Source organism: Pholis gunnellus (assembly GCF_910591455.1).
Source record: "Pholis gunnellus genome assembly, chromosome: 5".
NCBI classification, from domain to species: Eukaryota; Metazoa; Chordata; class Actinopteri; order Perciformes; family Pholidae; genus Pholis; species Pholis gunnellus.
Window position 1 is genome coordinate 16,476,588 of NC_136531.1, and position 17,820 is coordinate 16,494,407.

Here is a 17,820-nt window from a genome sequence, read left to right on the forward strand (position 1 = left end):
AAGATAGATTCAATTCAATTTATTTAGTATAGCCCAAAATTAAGAATCACTTATTTGCCTCAGTGGCCTTTACAATCTGTACACATGCGACATCCTCTGTCCCTCTGACCCTCACATGGGAACAGGAAAAACTCCCCCCAAAAACCCTTTTAGATAGATAGACAGAGATAGATAGATAGATAGATAGATAGATAGATAGATAGATAGATAGATAGATAGATAGATAGATAGATAGATAGATAGATAGATAGATAGATAGACAGAGATAGATAGATAGATAGATAGATAGATAGATAGATAGATAGATAGATAGATAGACAGATAGATAGATAGATAGATAGATAGATAGATAGATAGATAGATAGATAGATAGATAGATAGATAGACAGAGATAGATAGATAGATAGATAGATAGATAGATAGACAGACAAACAGACAGACCGTTTTTTTATCTCGCAAGGGGACATTTTTTCGCTTTAACAGGGAGAAAAAAGGAAGAACCCTTAGGGATAGCAATAAAGAAGGTATCCCTCTCCCAGGATGGACAGAAGTGCAATATATGTCATGTGTACTGAACAACATAACAGAGTTACAACATATTCAATGCATATGACAGAACCACGGCAGGACGCAAGGCCATGACCCAGGTATAACCACTATCCACGGTAACCTGCGAGGCGAGAAAGCCCAAAGACTCCGGTGACGAAGCAAAGTCAGTAATGTGCGTATAGATGGTGAACAAACAGCACTAGGCCTACTTGCAACTAAAATAAAACGTTACAGAGTGACTCACCTGCCCATACCTGACCACACCTAGGCTATCTTAAAAAATAAGTATATATAAATAATAATAAATAATAAGTAGCCTGTGTGAGGTTGAATGCGTGACCTGCCACATCTCACAAATACATTTTACTTCCCTCACAATAAAAGGTCACAACTGAACGTGTTAGCAACAGCAACACTCTGACATGTCAAAGTAGGAAGAGTGGCTGAATTCCATTTAGCTGCTTCAGTTTCAGGATCCTGATATTTTGTATACTTTGTATGGTAGCTCACTGTTTCACTGTTGTGGCTTACTGGGTCACTGGAATAGAGCCATCTTTAATGTAATTAGTAACAATAGTGCTGTTCTAGTGAAAAAGGCCTGTTTCCATTCATAACTCATCTGCTACATGTGCACAATCATGTTTCACCTACAAAGGGGACATTATTTTTTACATTTGAAGTCAAACCTGATGTGTCCATATGTGTTTATTGTGTGTCTATTGTCTCAAGTGTTTATTGTCTCAACATAATTGAAACTGTGCATGTCGAGCAAGTTCTTGAGAAATGACACCCTTGCTCATGTTTCTTTGTAAATGGTTCTGACTGGAAGCCTCAAATGTCTTTGTGGTGTGAGTGGGTGGAAAAAGCCTTTCTGCTACATCTTCTCATACATTAAATCCAAACGTCGGTTTCCAGATGATGAAACACTGTCCAGTGTGGCTCACGTCAATTCTTTATTGTCACGCAGGTGAGAGGGATTCAGTGAAAAAGGCAGATGATTAATTACCTGATTCTTTAGTCGGTTTTACACACCTCAAAGCGATACTTGACAATGATGGCAAATAACATTCAATACTCAAATTCACGGATTCATTTGAAACCCAATGTTTATTTAACATTGTTTCTTAGTGGATTTCACAGAAAACGTCACCTGAAAACAGACTATGACTGCACTATAAATCATTCGACAGTAGGCTACTTGAACAGCAGCAAATTAAAATGAAATTAAAACCTATTCATCTAATTCTGGCTTCTAACATTTTCTCACTTGCTTTCAGTCCGGTGTGTATGGGTGGGTAGTTTTTGTTCTGTTGTGAAATTATTTGTGATATTTTCAGCCACCAATGCAACGCCTGTGTTTGCATCCTGTCATGTGATTTCCTGTGCGCTGTCAAATTCAGACACGGTCTGTGTGGACAGATTTGACATCTGCTGCACCTGCCTGACAGTGAGCCGTACCAACAGGACTTTAGGAACAACACTCACTCCAGATCAGCCGCTCACGGGTCTTCACTTCAGTGGGCCCTTGATGTGGGGTGCAAAGCAGGATGTTTAGATGCAGATTGCGGAAGTAACTTTTTTCAGTTTGAGTTGCAGCTTTGGTGGAGATGTTTGTCGCCTTGTGTTGTATATACTGCGAGAAGATTGGTTTCTGAAGATCTGTTATTAAAGAGGAAGTGCAGGGAGAGTAAAATGGAGGAGCACAATTCTGTCAACTTCATGAGACTCCTGTCAGGTAACAGAACAATTTGACATAAAATGTGCCTTTCGTGTTTGCGTGTGTGTGTGTGTGTGTGTGTGTGTGTGTGTGTGTGTGTGTGTGCGTGTGTGTGTGACATTAAGGTGTTCCGTGATCTATGATTTTGAATACATAGGCTTACAAGACACTACTGATATTACATATAGAGGTAAAAGAAAAACAAAAAAGAATGCAAATGGATATGCATATGGTTCTCTCAAAGCATATCATATCATTGTAAATTTAATATTTGGGGGTTTTGCACTTTGGATCAGACTAAACAAGACATTTGAGGATGTGACCGTGGGCCTTTTTTAGTACTTTGTCACCTAAATAAAGAAAATAATAATATGCAGATCCATAATAAAAGTCATAATTACCGTGGTTGCAACCTGTAACAAATGCTGTAAAAGTAAAACATCTTGTACGTAAACATGCACTGTGACATTCATGTGTTCCCACCACAGATGAGAGCACTCTTTCCACCGTGTCGTCGGACTCCTGTGAGTACTATCAGACAGAGATATTTGATCTGCTGCCCAGCATCCAGGCCAGCCGGCCAGAGCAGGACAGAGCCTGCGAGGCCCACCAGGGTGGCCCAGAAGCGGGAGAGAGGATCAGCCATGGCCACCCGTCCAGAGGACCCAAAGACAAGGCGTTTACACAGCCGCTCAGGAACCTGGTCATGTGTATTCAGGGGAAGAGAGACGCCAGGTGGGAGAGGTTATTCTAATATGTCTCTGTTTAGGACGGCCACAGCAGAGGGCACACATTACTTTTTGTACCCATTTCTTCCTGCTCGGCGGACTTTGGGTGGCGTCATTACAGACTTGGGTTACCTTTTTAACTTCAGACCGGTTGTGTATATACAGTAGGTTCTGGAGTTGCAATTGTTAATGTCCAACGATCCGGCTGGCCTAACTCAGCTAATTCCTGTGTCTCACAAAGCTTAAGCTTAGGTTCCTGTACCAGTAGACGATGTCACAGGTGAGAACCCTCTCAGTGAGTGACCTGAAGTCCCACTGTAAAAATAACCCTGGTGATGACATCACTATGAAGTCATCAGGGTAACTTTTGAAAGCTCCTCCAGAGCCTCAGAAAACATACAATTGTCCCTTTAAATAAGTTGAAATATTAGTCAGGAAGGGTTTGTTCACCTCCTTTTCAAAAGCTTAATGTTCAGCTTTGAAGTGTTTAAAGTATTATGTTATTTTAGGTATTTTCATGCTCAGGGTTTAACACGTTAAAATAAAAGAGGCATTGATGAAATATCATATATACTCTGCTCATTAGGTACAGGAGGAAGATGCAAATCAGCAATATTGGTTTTTGGGAGTCCTGGAGGCGGAGCCAGAGCATCAACAGGAAGAGGGTTTGGGCACAAATGGGAGGAGCTCTATCAGGCCTGCTGCCATGGCAGCACACTCTCCACACCATCGAAGGTAAGACAGGACTGGTTATGATGAAGGATTATAAGGACTTGTTTTGCCACCTGTTGGTTTCCAGTCTATTGTATTACCATGACTACATGATTTCACCATAGTGTAGAATTCTAACCCTCACTGATCTGTTCCAGGCAGGTTTGGAGTTGGCGTGAAGGCTTACTTTGTGTTCGTCAGATATCTGGTTTACTTAAACCTACTTCACTGTGCCCTTGTCTGGGGCTTCATTCTGGGGCCTACAACATTTTATGGCAGAAGCAACAGCAGTGGTGAGTCCCCTGTAATGGCAGATTAAAGTACATCAACCACAACTCAACGAAGACTACTGCAAAAACATTGTTATGTTGTTCTCTGTGATGTTACAGAGCCTTTGAAGTTTGGAGGCAATGACTCGGTTTTGGATTTCTTCCAGGGATCGGTAAGGGTTTGTTTGCTTGTGTGTTTGTACTGTATGATTTATACATCTTTCATATCAGATATCTTCTCCTTTCTACAGGGCTACCTGGATCGTTCTCCGGTCTTCTTTGGTTTCTATACTCGAGGTTCCCTGAATTTGCTGTGCTTGAATACACCTCTGCTGTACCTCGCTGGAATTCTCATCATCCTCTTCCTCAGTCTCATCCTGGTAGTCCGTAGGTCAGTGAGGAAATAACTGCAAAAGAACAAAACGTTTCAATATCCATTTTCCTCACATCTTAGAGAAAGCTTCTGTATTAAATCTGTAAACTTCTCTGATAGAACGACGGTTGGCTACAAGCACACCTGGATGCTCGGGAAGCGTTACAGTATGAACGTGAGCTACAAGATCTTTTGTGGTTGGGACTTCACCATCCAGGACCCTGCTGCTGCCACTCTCAAACACTGCTTCATCAGAAATGGTCTCAAGGTGAAGGGCTGCACACACATTACCGACATGCATGATGGCACTGCTCTAGTTTACCACGGCCACACACCAAATGCTGGTCAAAAGGTGAATCTGTCAAACCTACTTTGGCTGTTTTCCGTACTGCATATAATGTCGGGTCTGACAGGCCGGACCATGGTGTTCAATTGAGATGTCCTGCCTCAACCTATCATGATCAAACTATTCAGTGACCCTTCATGCACTGCAAGGAGGCATCTGCATGTTTTCTCCACTCACCTATTCAGGTCTTTCCTTAAATTTGTCACCTGTCTTTTAATTCTCTTATTTAGAATCAAACCTGGAATTTCATGAACAAAGTCACATTTTGCAATTCCACAGCTTTATTTATGGCAAACTTTTTTATTTGCATCAACAATGGCCAATAAAAATGGGTGACCAAACAGTTTCCCACCTGGCTTTCAAAACAAATGTATTCACACACACACACACGAACACACACTCTCTCTCTCTCCTGACTGTGCAGACACAAGGTGGTAAATGTCAGTGGAAATTGGTGTCACATGCATCAACATTGAGGCAGATGAGGAAGTTGTGATGCCAATTTAGAAATGAGTGGTTGAAAGTTTCTAACCTCTTTTTAGAACCAGCTCCAAAGTGAAATATGAATATACAAAACTCATTATAAGGAGAAACAAATACACTGCTCTTATAATCAAGCATTTTCTCTGCACTTCTGCCATTAAGGAAATGTTTACACACTCCCCCAACGCATGTCCTACTTTCTAGTTCTATATATTATCTATGACTTTAATTTGAGTTTTAAAGGTGTGTACAATATATATATATATAATGTAACTGTTTGATTCTAGTTTTAGTGTGTGTGTGCTGCTGTTCTAATATTTTGATTGAGTTAAAACACCGTAGATGCTCACAGTTGAGAGGTTTTCCTCTTTCTGTTCGTCCTCAGCTGTTCCTGGAGGAGGAGAGTTTCTCTGTGCGAGAGGCTCAGAGGACTCTTGGACAGAGGGTGCGTCTCTACCTGCTCAGGTTTGTCCTCAACCTGCTCGTTCTGTGCCTGCTGGGTGGAGCCTTCTACCTCATCTACTTCGCCACCAAAACAGCACAGTACGAGGTGAGACTTTGATGCTGGTTCTGTTACAGTGTGTCCTGGATTTGGTGAATAGATTTTCACATCTGACTGTGTTTCTCAGAGTGGGCACTATTGGCTGGTCAGCCTGGTCCTCCAGTACCTCCCTCCCATCACCATCACCTTTGTCAACCTGATCCTCCCTCACATTTTCCGCAAGATCTCATCTTTTGAGGACTACTCTTTCACCATGCAGGTCAATGCCACTCTAGTGAGGTAAGGTGCACAGGGAGATGAACCCAGGACACACACACATACACACACATCGGCACTGGTTCACCCTCTTTTCTTCAGGAGCATCTTCTTGAAGCTGGCCTCGCTGGGGATCTACCTATTTTTCATCTTCACAACAACAGAGTATCAGAAAGTGAGTTGAGAGTGAGATTTATGTTTCAAGGTCCTGCAGACTGATATGTGATGTCAGATCGATGTTTTTAAGTGAGTTCTTAATCCATTTTTATTTGTGTATTTCTTTCACAGTATCCCTTTCACTGCATGGAGAACATGTTTGGTAGAGAGATGTACAAGCTGTGTATCTTCAACTTCCTCGCCACTTTCTGCAACGCCTTCCTCTTGAACTACCCCAGGAAGTGGGTTTGTTTGCGATCAACAGTCTCTTTCTCTCTTAGTCATTGTCGTGGTTTGAATGAAAAGATCAATGCGTTTGGAATAGTTTGGCTAATCTAGGGAAAGAATGAAGCTCAGTTAGTAAGTTGTCAAGAGTCATGAACTTTCCTCTGACTGACAGGCTGCTGCAGGAGAAGTACCCCTCATCCTTGCTGGCCCGGCTGTCGGGGAAACAGCGCTTCCTGATCCCTTTCAAAGTGTTGGATCTGGTGTACAGTCAGACAGTGTCCTGGGTGGGAGTCTACTACTGCCCTCTACTGCCTCTGATAGGAGCTGTCACACTGATGGCCACCTTCTACATCCAAAAGGTTGTCTGGAACATGAGAGTTATGGACCATCTAACTGTCACTCTCGCTCCCTATTTGTGTCTCTGTGTACTGGCACGAACGTCACAAAATGCCTGAGAACAATGACCTAAAAACATAACAATAAACTAAATATCATTACTACTAAAATAAATAAAACAAAACCAATCTGAAAAAGGCATTCAGATAATGAAATAAACAGATTAAAATTGTTCGTTTGGATGAATGTACAAGAACCAAAGCTATACTAAATGACAGTACATGATGGTTACTATGAATGACAGAGAGATACATAAATCAAGTATTCCACATTCAGCTGGATGGTATAATTTGTTTAGTAACATAAGAATTTCTGCGCAAATTATATTAACAACAATTTTTTAAAGGAATGATTTTGGAAAATTCAGGGAAATACTTATTTAGAGTTAGATGAAAAGATTGGCTCTGTGCAATGGTAACTTAATCTATACCAGAACCTCTAAAGCTCACTTATTAACATTTTATTTATATGTGAGACGATTTCTTACATTGCATTGCTTTGCCAAGCAACAGGTGGCGTCACTGCGCCCAGACAATAAATTGTTTGCCACATAAGGTTGATTGAACAATTTCGTATCAATTAAACAAACAAGAAAGAACCTGTGAGCTGTAGAGGTGACAGAGCCAGGCTAGCTGTTTCCCCCTGTGTCCAGTCTTTATGCTAAGCTAAGCTAAACGTCTCCTGGCTGGAGCTTCATATCTAACGTGTGAGTGGTATCTAAGCAAGGTTCCCAAGTTGTCGAACTATTCCTTCAAGTAATCTATACATTTGTCACATTCTAGAGATTTGAGTCTATTTGAGTGTTTTTTACCAGTCCAGTGCATGATTAGATGGAGTTGTGACCAAGAAGCACTGGTGACTGTCAACTGTATCTGAACATTTACCAGCAATGTCCATGTCCTTCCAACACTGTCTTCAGTTCACGGTGCTGCGGTGCTGTGTGGCAGAGCAGAGGATGTTTCGAGGCTCCAGCTCCTCCGTTTTATTCCACTTCATGTTGCTGCTCGGTCTCCTAATGGCTGCAACCACACTGGGCTTCAACCTCTACCAGCAAGAAGCCACACCCGACCAAAACATGTACTTTTTTACTCACACAATTTTGACTTACTTGCTGACATACCGTCAACATTTCAAAGTGTGTTTTTTTTTGTTCTTTCTTTAGTTGATTATATTATGTCAAAGAAAAACATATCTTTCTTGATAGCACTAGAAGGAAATATCCCATTTATATTTTTACTTTTCTCTGCAGCTCATTTCCCCAATTTGATCCTCCTGTTTAACTTTCTACCCAGGTCCTCCTGTGGTCCATTTGGAAATGGAGAAACTGTGTTTAATGTGACAGGAGTGTGTGTGAACAGCCTCCCAAGCCCGGCACAGACCACGCTCCGCTACCTGACCTCTGAGGCCTTCGCCCTGCCGCTCATACTAGCTGAGATGTAAGTATGCAACAGGTTTATATAAACACTGGCTCTGTATTTGCAGTGAGGTGAGTTTTTCCAGTTTGAAGGAAAACAAGTAAAATCTACGAGAAGCACTGAGTGTACAGCAGGAAAACTTGTTGTAGAAGTGATAATCTTTACTGGATACAAGCTGTTTTAAGAATAGACGTACAGTCCTTTCTTCTGATCTGCCTGTCTTGATTCTGCTCCTCAGTTTAATCTTAACCTCATATGTGTCACGGGGACGAGCCAATCAGAAGGCCATAGAGAGACTGAAAGACATGCTGGTTATGGTAAGTCACATGTCATCAAACACTGACATACTTACAAATTAGACACAGAAAGAAAACGTTTGAGTTAATGCAGTTGATTTGGTTGTTGCAAGTGAATACTTTTCATGTCTATTGGTGTGTTATGTTGTTTCCAGTCTATCTGTGTGCATGCTGTGCCTATACATTTGTATGTGTTTTGTCCCACAGAGCAGCTCAGATAAGCGTTTCCTGGTTAAACAGCATGCCACGATGCTCAGACGTCAGAAAAAACCCCACAGAGTCTGGTCTGCAGCCATCGAAGAGGACGCCCCCCCTCAACCACTGGAAGGGCCCCCCCCCCTTCAGGCATACTAACTGATTAAAGTCCCCAAGCTGTCAAGCCTGTCCATCCACAGACTTAAATATAATTTAAAGCTTGAATATAAAGCCGTGCTTTTATGCAACCACAGCTGGGCGGAGGCTTGTGGGTGGCTGAAAATAAAAAGTCAAAAGGACTGTTCAAGTGTGGCCTCTTTCTACAAAGGTCTTATTTTAACCTTCATGTGACGCATTCTCTAAAACATTTCTGCAGTCATTTTTTGGGGATTATTATTTTATGGTCCTGTCGTGACTGCGAAAAAGTCTTTTTTTGGAGTAAATTATTAATTTATGCATATCAATGTAATTTTATTATTATTGATACTATAATCATAGTGCTAAGTTTTGTTCCAAAATATCCCTTTACCTGAATTCAATGAACTGTAAGTCATTTTCAAATATCCTGCTCATTAAACCTTTGTGGTGCGTGCATTTCTTTATTTTATGTGTCGCACTTAAAATAAAACCTAACACGCAGCCTAATATGTTATCTAGTTGCAACACGTGTGTAACACCCTTAGCGTTAACGGAATCCTAAGGATCCACACACACACAAATACACACACACACACACTGAACGAAGCTATTGAGAAACCATGTCAAAGACTAATGCGGAGCACTGTCATGAAGAATCTACAAACTTTAACTTTGCTGCCAATTTTGGGTGAGTTAATCAACATAGTTTAAAACGGCAATATGAATGAATAATTTGATTGATTCATTTATATTCTTACAACAATGTGTTGTTGTTTTTTTCAGCTCTGGCAAGTTTTTTCATCAGGATAAGTAAGTTTGTTAAAGTGGAGCTTAGTAAGATCTGGTGGTCGGCTGATCGATTGATCTTTAGCCGGTTCAGAACTTTTCAGATATTATTCTTTGATCTAAAAAACTGATATAAAATAATTTGTGGCTGCACCTGCTCATACTTTCTTTAAAACTTGCTATGGTTAAATTCCAGGACTCCACTTAAACTCCCAGTGCTCACTGTCTCTCTTCAGGTGGATCGCTCTCTCTTCGCCCGGTGCTGACTGGTCCTGACATGGCTTACCTCGACTCGAGGGTGGCTTTCCGCTGTATTGCACCTAACTCCTCTCTGCCAGTCACCTATGAGCTGATTAGGAATGGGAGCATTTTAATCGCCAAGGTCGCTGATCTCCAAGAGGACCAAACGGCCTCATTCTACCTGAAGGTTGCTGCAACGTTGGAGGGGTCATACTACTGCAAGGCGACGACACAAGGAAGCGCAGGAGTCAGCAACAGCATCAAGCTGGCTGTAGTCAGTGAGTGACAAACAGAGAAAGCATTCATCGTGTTACAGCTTTAATAACAGGCTTATTTTACCGGAGACTCTCCCAAACTTGACCCCTGTCTCGCCTCCCCAACCACCCATTCTTCCCCAACCTCTAGCTCCAGCATCAAACACCAGAGTGACTTCTGAACCCTTCCCCCCGGTCGCATACGAGGGGTCACGCATTGAACTGAGCTGCAGCGTCGCAAAGGGTTCCCACCTTTTCTACACCTGGTTTTTCAACAGGACGGAAGTGACATCATTAACCTCTCCCCTGCTCCTCCTCACTGGGAACAAGCTGGTGATGGGAAAGGTGGCTCCAGAGCATGCTGGGTACTATTCTTGCATGGCTTGGTCCAGGGTGCAGGACACCAGGAGGGTTTCCGGCAGCTCAGAGGTCCAGGTGACAGTCAAAGGTGTGTGACAAAAAAAACAAAAAACGACACCTGCCTGAAATGCTGGTTAGATGGGTTTTCACTTCAGCCTAACATGTATTGTATCATCCCTGTCCCCAACTTCTCCCCTCTTTATTCCTCCACCAGTCTACGTTTCAAAACCAAGAATCTCTTTCTCCATCTCCAAAGAGGGAGCCAGCCACCGTGGCAATGTGACGTGCTGGTCAACAAGAGGGAGTCCTCCGGTCAACATCTCTCTTTCAGTAGATGATAAAGAAGTGGGATCTGTCACAGTTGCTCAATCCCTCGTTGCCTGGTTCCCCGTCCCCATGGTACCCGGGCAGGACATGGGCGTTGCTCGATGTCGGGTGAAGACTGAGGTGCAGGAGTTGATGAGTGAGCCTGTGACTCTGGAAATGGGTATGAACTACACCAACCTGTGTAGGAAATATGTATTTTTGTGATTGCTGACCTGTCTTTCTGCTCTTCATTAATCTTTCTGTCACCCCCCCCCCCGCATTGCCCCCTCGTTCGTCCAGTGCCCATCGGAGGTGTTGTGAAAGTGGAAGTTGAATATTTCTACAGTGCTGACTCCAAACTGACTGCTGCCAAGCTGAGCTGCCAAGTCAGCAGAGGAACCTTCCCTTGCATCTCTTGGCTCTTGAACAACTCTGGCCTTCCCACTGAGACAGAAGTGGACTCCCATATTCACCCCGTCCTGTATCACGGTGCCCTAACTGACCGTAGACGGACCCTCGTTCTGGCCAAGCTTGGCCCAGAGGAGTCTGGGTATTACCGCTGCAGGGCCAGGGACAGCTATAATGACTCCGGGCCCTGGGTGGAGAGTGAAGCCGTGCTGGTCCGAGTCACAGGTGAAAACATCAAGCTGTCTGTACAGTAAATAAGCTACAGTCAGCTGTCGGTTAGCTTAGCTTAGCATTAAGACTGGAAACGGGGAAATAGCGAGCCTGGTTATGTAGAAAGGTCACCAAATCTGCCTATACCAAACACCTCTAATGCTCACTAACTAACATGTTTGAGTACAACTTGTTCTTTTACGAGGGTTATGAGTCTTGAATACAGACTCATCTTAACATTTCACATGTGCCCGTTTATACATTTCCTCTTTGTGTGGGGTGTAGTTGCTCTTTAGTGTTTCACATCACACTTTTTACTCTTGATCAGACAGGATCCTTAACTCCTTGCCTCCAGCAACATCCTCCACTGAAACACCACCTATAGTAAAAAGCACATATCGTATATTTGAATGCCTTACATCCTGCCTCTACAGTACGTAATACTTCATTTGCTTTGTCCCTTCTCTTCCACAGAGGTTTTCCTGAACACCATAGAGGTCCTCACCATAGCGTTCTGCTGCTTCCTTTTTCTGATGTTAGCAGTGGGTGTAGGCTGTGTGTACAAGATGTTTGACCACAAGCAAGGTGTGTGTATGTGTGTGTGTGTATTTATGTGTGACAGAGAAATCAATCCACTGGAAATGTGTAACTCAATCTATATTAATTGCTTTTATGTCTTCTCTCATTTCTTTCCCAGCTCATGCCCACGTTACTACCACAAAGTAAGCTTTGTCTTTATGGACCTCAGAAAGTTAATTGTTCTGTAACTCAAATCAACCTGTTCAACCAATGTTTGTGCCTTCTTATCCCAGTTCGGATGCACTTCCTCTATCTGCACCAGTGGCGGCTGGCCCATAGATGGCGCTCGGGAATGCACCCAGAAATATGTGTATATGTATGTGTATATAATAACATATGATATCTGCGCAAAATATATGCTTTATATGCTTTTCCTGCACGTCCTCTCCGCCTGTCTGCATGTCTCAGCAGCGCTGGGGCCATCGAGAAACGTCCCAGAGGAGGCGGGTCTATGAAGCAGTTTAGCCAATTGCTGATTAAAGATATAAACGAGTGACATACAATTTAGCCAATCAGCGTCCTCAAATAGATTCAACTTAGTGTTATATATACTATATATACATGTATAGTTATATATAGTATATATATATATATGTGTGTGACCGAGCGTCTTGGGTTCGTGTATGAGGGCAATTATCAGATAGTAATAAGTGGAGTCGGGAGACCAGACATCTTGTTGGCAGGAGTTGCCCCTTCTCTACGGCAACTCTCAAGGGACATATCATCTTCAACACCAAAACGTCAAAGCATGAGACAGTCTGTTACATATATATATATATATATATATTAATATATTATACTGAATTGCTTGTGAGGGTGACAAAAATAAGATGTCCTGACGTGTTTATCAAAGTGTTATTTACTGCTTTTTTTCTGATATTTTGTTAAATATTTAAATGCAAAGTAGTAATGTGTGTTTGATAGCTTCATTTGTTTGCATTAAATCATACTGGGATGTTTGCTGAAATTGATTGGATGTGGCACAGCCCTACTTAGAACATTTTTCACCAGCCGCCACTGTTCTTTTTTCAATTAAACCAATGAAATAAATTATACTGTATTACACCTTCACATCCTCGCAAATCCTCTGACTGATGTTGTTTTGATACTGACATTTTTGAAAATGACACAACAGTTCTGAGTAAATGACTTGATCTTATGATGTTACGAGGGGGGGGGGGGCACTGCAGGGAGGGGTTAGTGTATCACTATCAGTTATTTGCACGTTTCTAAATGTGTGTGCGCACTTTTTTCACCAGTAGCGCCTCAATCCTCCATTCAAACCTGTCAAAACTTCTGCAAAACACGGCGTAGCATAACCATATTTAAAGTATATAGTTTTATTAACGACTGTTCTTCAAGAATGTTTGCTTCGCTCTTCGTGGTCATACTGGGTAAGCTACTCAACACAAACTGCACCGCAGTACATTTAGTATTTCACAACATCAAACTCTTGTATACTTTTTGATTTCTTCTTCCTCTCTACAGGGTTTTGCATCAAGGGGAGCAGTAAGTCAGTTATATTTTTTGAATGTGTGTTAGTACATATTTGTGTTGCTCTTGATTCTTTCTGCTGAGTGTTTGTGCAGTTATGTTTTATTTATGTTTTGATAGGCCAGTCCATTCTGGGGCGTCCAGAAGTAATTGGCCCTTCGGAAGCTTTGGTGAAAAGCATTGTAGATTTTCAGTGTGAACTGAAAATCTACCCAGAGAATGAAATTATCCTGCTGCAGTTATTCAAGTGAGTATTTGTTCACATTAAATCTAACCACTGCATTAAAATGCATTAAGTAATGATAGAAAACCCCTCTAATTATCAACCTTTTCTAGGAAGGATAATCGTGACAAGTTGTTGGCCGAATCAACCTCCCTGAACGGGGAGGCTGGAATAATGCCCATGGTAATCAAACCACACCATGAGGGCAACCTGGAGTGTGTGGCCAAGGCTCAAAACAACTCCAACATAGAGCCCACTGTCAGCAACACACACTACCTGAAGGTTGTTGGTGAGTCTCTTTTTTACCATGGATGTATTGTATGTCATAGCTTCCCTGCAGCAGTAACAACTTTTACCTGGTTGAATAAAGAAAAGAACAAAACAAAGGGTTCACAAAATATTACATCAGCATTGTGTACATTTAACGCAGGCCCTCTTCGATGAATGCTCTGATACGTGACCCCCCATTTCCTGTCCATTAGTAGCCACCCAGCTGTTTTCTAAACTAAAGAAAGCCTTCATGTTTCTATAACTGAAACCAAAACAGTGGAACAATGATGTCCCTGTAATATGATGTTGGGACAGTCAAGGGATAACTAACGCCAGTTGGATTCATCCCCAGGGGAACATGAATATCTGTACAAAATGTCATGACAGTCCATCCAATAGTTGTTGAGATATTCAGACAGGTCCGAAGTGATGAACCACCACAACACAACAACAACATTGCCATCAATAGAGCCACATTACAACAGTGATCATATTTGGTCACCAAAAGGTTTTTAACTTCCCTCCAGTAAGAATTCTTGTTGGTTTGAAATAAGACCAGGATCTCAGTCTGTTGCTGTATCTGTCCTGCAGAGCCAGTGGAGGGTGCAGAGATTGACGTTCGATCGGGTCCAGTGGACTTCTTTGAGGGGAAGACACTGGAGCTACACTGTAAACTCATCGCTGGAAATCATGTCTCCTACAAGTGGCTGCTGAATAGTCAGCTTGTCTCTCAGTCACCTCTCCACCATGTTGCAGATAACAATCTCTTGATCAACAGGTCAGTCGAATCCCCTCGAGATTTAAGGTTGCCATGGTGGTGTGAGCATAAAACTGGGGCCCTATCGGTGGTTGCTAAGTGGCTGGTGGGGTGCTGCTAAGTGGTTGTCTTGTGATTCTAGCTGGTAGGGAGTACTGCATGAATGATAGAGCATACAATGTGTAAATAACAGTCACAGAGTAGTAGTAGTAGCAGCAAAGTAGGAATCATTTGAGGAGTGTGAGAATTATTAAAGGAATAATCCGCCTACTGTATGGAGCTAGAGCTAATGCTCTCTCTGTTGTCTGTACTTTTGTTCAGATATCGGTGTCAGAAATTTACAATATCTCCAACTTGGAATTAGTCGGAGGCTGTTGTAAGCATTTTAGCTGTGAGCAATTACATTTTATATACTTTTACACTACACGCAGCAAAAGAGGCTATCAGTTAGCTTAGCATACAGACTGGACACAGATAGCTACCGTGGCTATAAATATAGCTAGTACCTCGAAAACTCACTTATTAACATGTGACTTGTTTGTTTTATCTGTAGACAGACAGAAAGCTAAACACCTGAAAGTACCTGAGAAAAACACGGAGGGAAATTTAACCCTGAAGAAAAACAAAAAGTGTAGTTGAACTATAAAGACGCTCCAGATATAACACAGACATAAAAAAGGGGTAAAATGCTGGAAAGTGTTGCAGCTTTTCATTAAGCAAGTTCCTGTGTTCTATGACTCATTTTGCTGAACAAACATTTGTTCAACACTGTCTGAGAGAGAAGTCCTTTGTGATGGAGGCCAGCCACTGGGCATGCCGTTTTCTAACTGAAGGAGTAATAAGTTAATGATGGAATGATCTGTTTCATCCTCAGAACTACTTCTAAAGACAGCGGATCCTATATGTGTGTCGCCAGCAACCACTTTAACAAAACAAACTTCAACTGCAGCTCTGAAGTTATGATCACAGTCAAAGGTCAGCTGCCATGAATAACCTCTCAGGTTCAACGTTTTTAAATGTGATATGGTTTCATTGAACAAGATTACATTCTCCGACGTCTTACTCCCTCAGACGTGGTGTCAATCCCTGACATCTCCTTCACCGTGTTAAAGGAAGATTCACACAACTATTCTGCAGAGGTCACCTGTCAGTCAACAAAAGGGACTCCGCCTGTCACCTTTTCACTGTACAACAGGACAGAATTAGTTGCCAATATAACGATTGAAGAGAGAAACGCGACATTTAAGGTTCCACTGGTCTTGGGCCAGCACTTGGGATGGCTCCAGTGCCAGGCAAACAATGGAGACCGGACCGAATCCAGTCAATGGATTCCCCTGGAAGTTGGTATGTGAATTGTTTGAAACTGCTGACATAACACTGCTTTCTTTTAATGTTTGTCCATGATGTCTCTTTCCGATCCATAACGTCTCCAACAGTCCGGGTTGGTGGGCCTGTGATGATGCATTACGACTATGACGTCGGAGAAAACTATGCCGTGATCGGCCTGAGGTTCTACTGCAAGGCAGCGAAGGGATCTCTTCCTCAGTACCAGTGGTTCCTCAACAAAACCCTCCTCCATGACAGAGGAAGCTTCTACAAAGTGGTCAACCAGCCTCCAGAACAGTCCATATTCCTGCTGTCTGTAGGGAGGAGCAGCGCTGGAACGTACCACTGTGAAGTGTCAGACAGCTTCGACAACACCAGCTCCATAAGCAGCAATTGGCAGTATTTGGATAAAGAAGGTAGTTGATCCACCGATTGATAAAACATTCTTAAGACAGGTGGGAGCTGGTTTCATCTCCTCTTCTTCTTCCTGCTCCTCCAGTGCTGAATCGTCTCCCCGTCTTGGTGGTGGCAGTTGTCTTTGGATGTTTTACATTGCTGGTGGTCCTGGTCTCTATTTGTTGTTTGGTTGGAACAATGTTCAGTGAGTTTCGGAGTCCTGTTTTCATTCGGTGTAGCTACCTCCTCATTGCTACTGAGAATTCATCTTTTTTTTTTTACTCTTGTTGCAGGGCGAAGGCAGTATGGAGGAAGGTCTCTGTGAGTTATTTCTCTGTTTCTCTGACACCTTAAAAAAAACGATGCCCACATTTCAGTTACTTCCTCTTATGAAGAGAGATGTGCTACCTAATCCTAGCTCTGTTTTCCTTCTTTCTGAGGAAGAATCAGATGTTGACAGTTCATCCACCACCTGTAAATTAAAAGAAACAATGGCCAATGCCATGGCAAAGAAGTGCTCCATGTCGTGTGCCATAAAACCACCGCAGCAGCTTTCATACAAAGGTCCAAAACAGCAACAGATGATTTAGAATCCGGTTCATCTACGGTCTTGTTTGTTCATGGTCACACATGAATTAATGATCAATTATCTTACATGATTCGGTAAATGCTAAATAAAATTTAAATAGGATAAGTCAAAAGAAATCTCTGAATCAGTCATAAAGAAATCATAATGTTTTTTGGGGTGTGTGAACTGTCAACTGTGGAATGTACACTTCCATTCCCATTCCCAGAAACAACAGCCTATATCACATTCATTTTATGCTATGGCACTGTAAGAATGTTTTCAACTGCACCTTTCTCCTCTCAGGTTGAGCTTGGAGATGAAGAGAATGGTAGCTGCATATGAGGGCGAGCTGGTTAGTCAATGTTTCTGTGCCTCTCCGTCTTTCAAAGGCTGTTCACTTCCCCCATTCATCCACTCTCACATGAGCCACTATCTCACACTGTTTAATCTCCATTAGGATGAATACTGAACCGTGACACAGAGATCTCTCTCTCTCTCTCTCTCTCTCTCTCTCTCTCTCTCACAGGATTTGTCAGAGTACAATGAAGATGCTGATTTAGTGACAATGGCCAGAGGTGGTGAATTTGATCAGGTTCGAAACTAAATGAATTCATCATGAAATAAATCAACTAGTGAGCTGGTTATTCAACCAAGCAAGCAGCTCAACTCTGTTCTCTCCTCAGGCATCTGAGGCCTCTGTAGATGAATGGCCCCAAATTGAGGAAGAGAAGAAGACTGGAGGGACCCTGAGGGTTCAAACTGTTCATAAACAGGCTGTTGTGGTTGAATAAACATCTGCTCGTGATCCTCTGTGCTGTCACGTCTTTTCAATATGATGCACTAGACTGTCTATCTTTAAAGTATTTGTGGTGGTTAAAAAATAATG

General features: G+C 42.3%; 3 protein-coding genes across 5 annotated transcripts; all 3 read left to right on the forward strand.

Moving 5' to 3' along the window:
* Window positions 1-2,157: 2,157 nt before the first annotated feature.
* On the forward strand, window positions 2,158-9,206 carry tmc8 (transmembrane channel-like 8). Its single transcript, XM_079159725.1, has 16 exons — window positions 2,158-2,284; window positions 2,755-3,001; window positions 3,581-3,729; window positions 3,864-3,998; window positions 4,095-4,147; window positions 4,226-4,365; window positions 4,468-4,615; window positions 5,562-5,726; window positions 5,806-5,957; window positions 6,036-6,108; window positions 6,222-6,331; window positions 6,490-6,676; window positions 7,633-7,790; window positions 8,006-8,149; window positions 8,367-8,445; window positions 8,632-9,206. The coding sequence occupies exons 1-16, from the start codon at window positions 2,242-2,244 to the stop codon at window positions 8,776-8,778; spliced, it is 2,130 nt and encodes a 709-aa protein (XP_079015851.1). The 5' UTR covers window positions 2,158-2,241; the 3' UTR covers window positions 8,779-9,206.
* Window positions 9,207-9,410: 204 nt separating this feature from the next.
* Window positions 9,411-12,960, forward strand: LOC306696746 (Fc receptor-like protein 5). Its single transcript, XM_079160430.1, has 9 exons — window positions 9,411-9,445; window positions 9,541-9,567; window positions 9,780-10,061; window positions 10,189-10,485; window positions 10,612-10,884; window positions 11,004-11,336; window positions 11,796-11,906; window positions 12,019-12,043; window positions 12,134-12,960. The coding sequence occupies exons 3-9, from the start codon at window positions 9,821-9,823 to the stop codon at window positions 12,177-12,179; spliced, it is 1,326 nt and encodes a 441-aa protein (XP_079016556.1). The 5' UTR covers window positions 9,411-9,445; window positions 9,541-9,567; window positions 9,780-9,820; the 3' UTR covers window positions 12,180-12,960.
* Window positions 12,961-13,195: 235 nt separating this feature from the next.
* On the forward strand, window positions 13,196-17,744 carry LOC306696594 (Fc receptor-like protein 5). 3 transcript variants are annotated; one of them, XM_079160247.1, is made up of 13 exons: window positions 13,196-13,294; window positions 13,389-13,409; window positions 13,515-13,641; window positions 13,731-13,906; window positions 14,479-14,665; window positions 15,519-15,619; window positions 15,716-15,988; window positions 16,081-16,386; window positions 16,470-16,571; window positions 16,660-16,687; window positions 17,238-17,286; window positions 17,461-17,526; window positions 17,618-17,744. In XM_079160247.1, exons 1-13 carry the CDS (start codon window positions 13,264-13,266, stop codon window positions 17,723-17,725), a joined length of 1,575 nt encoding a protein of 524 aa, XP_079016373.1. In that variant the 5' UTR covers window positions 13,196-13,263; the 3' UTR covers window positions 17,726-17,744. The 3 variants fall into 3 exon arrangements, with proteins under 3 accessions (XP_079016373.1, XP_079016374.1, XP_079016375.1); XM_079160248.1 differs by having other exon boundaries at window positions 16,660-16,681; XM_079160249.1 differs by lacking the exons at window positions 17,238-17,286; window positions 17,461-17,526; window positions 17,618-17,744 and adding an exon at window positions 16,811-17,226.
* The last annotated feature ends 76 nt before the right edge of the window (window positions 17,745-17,820 follow it).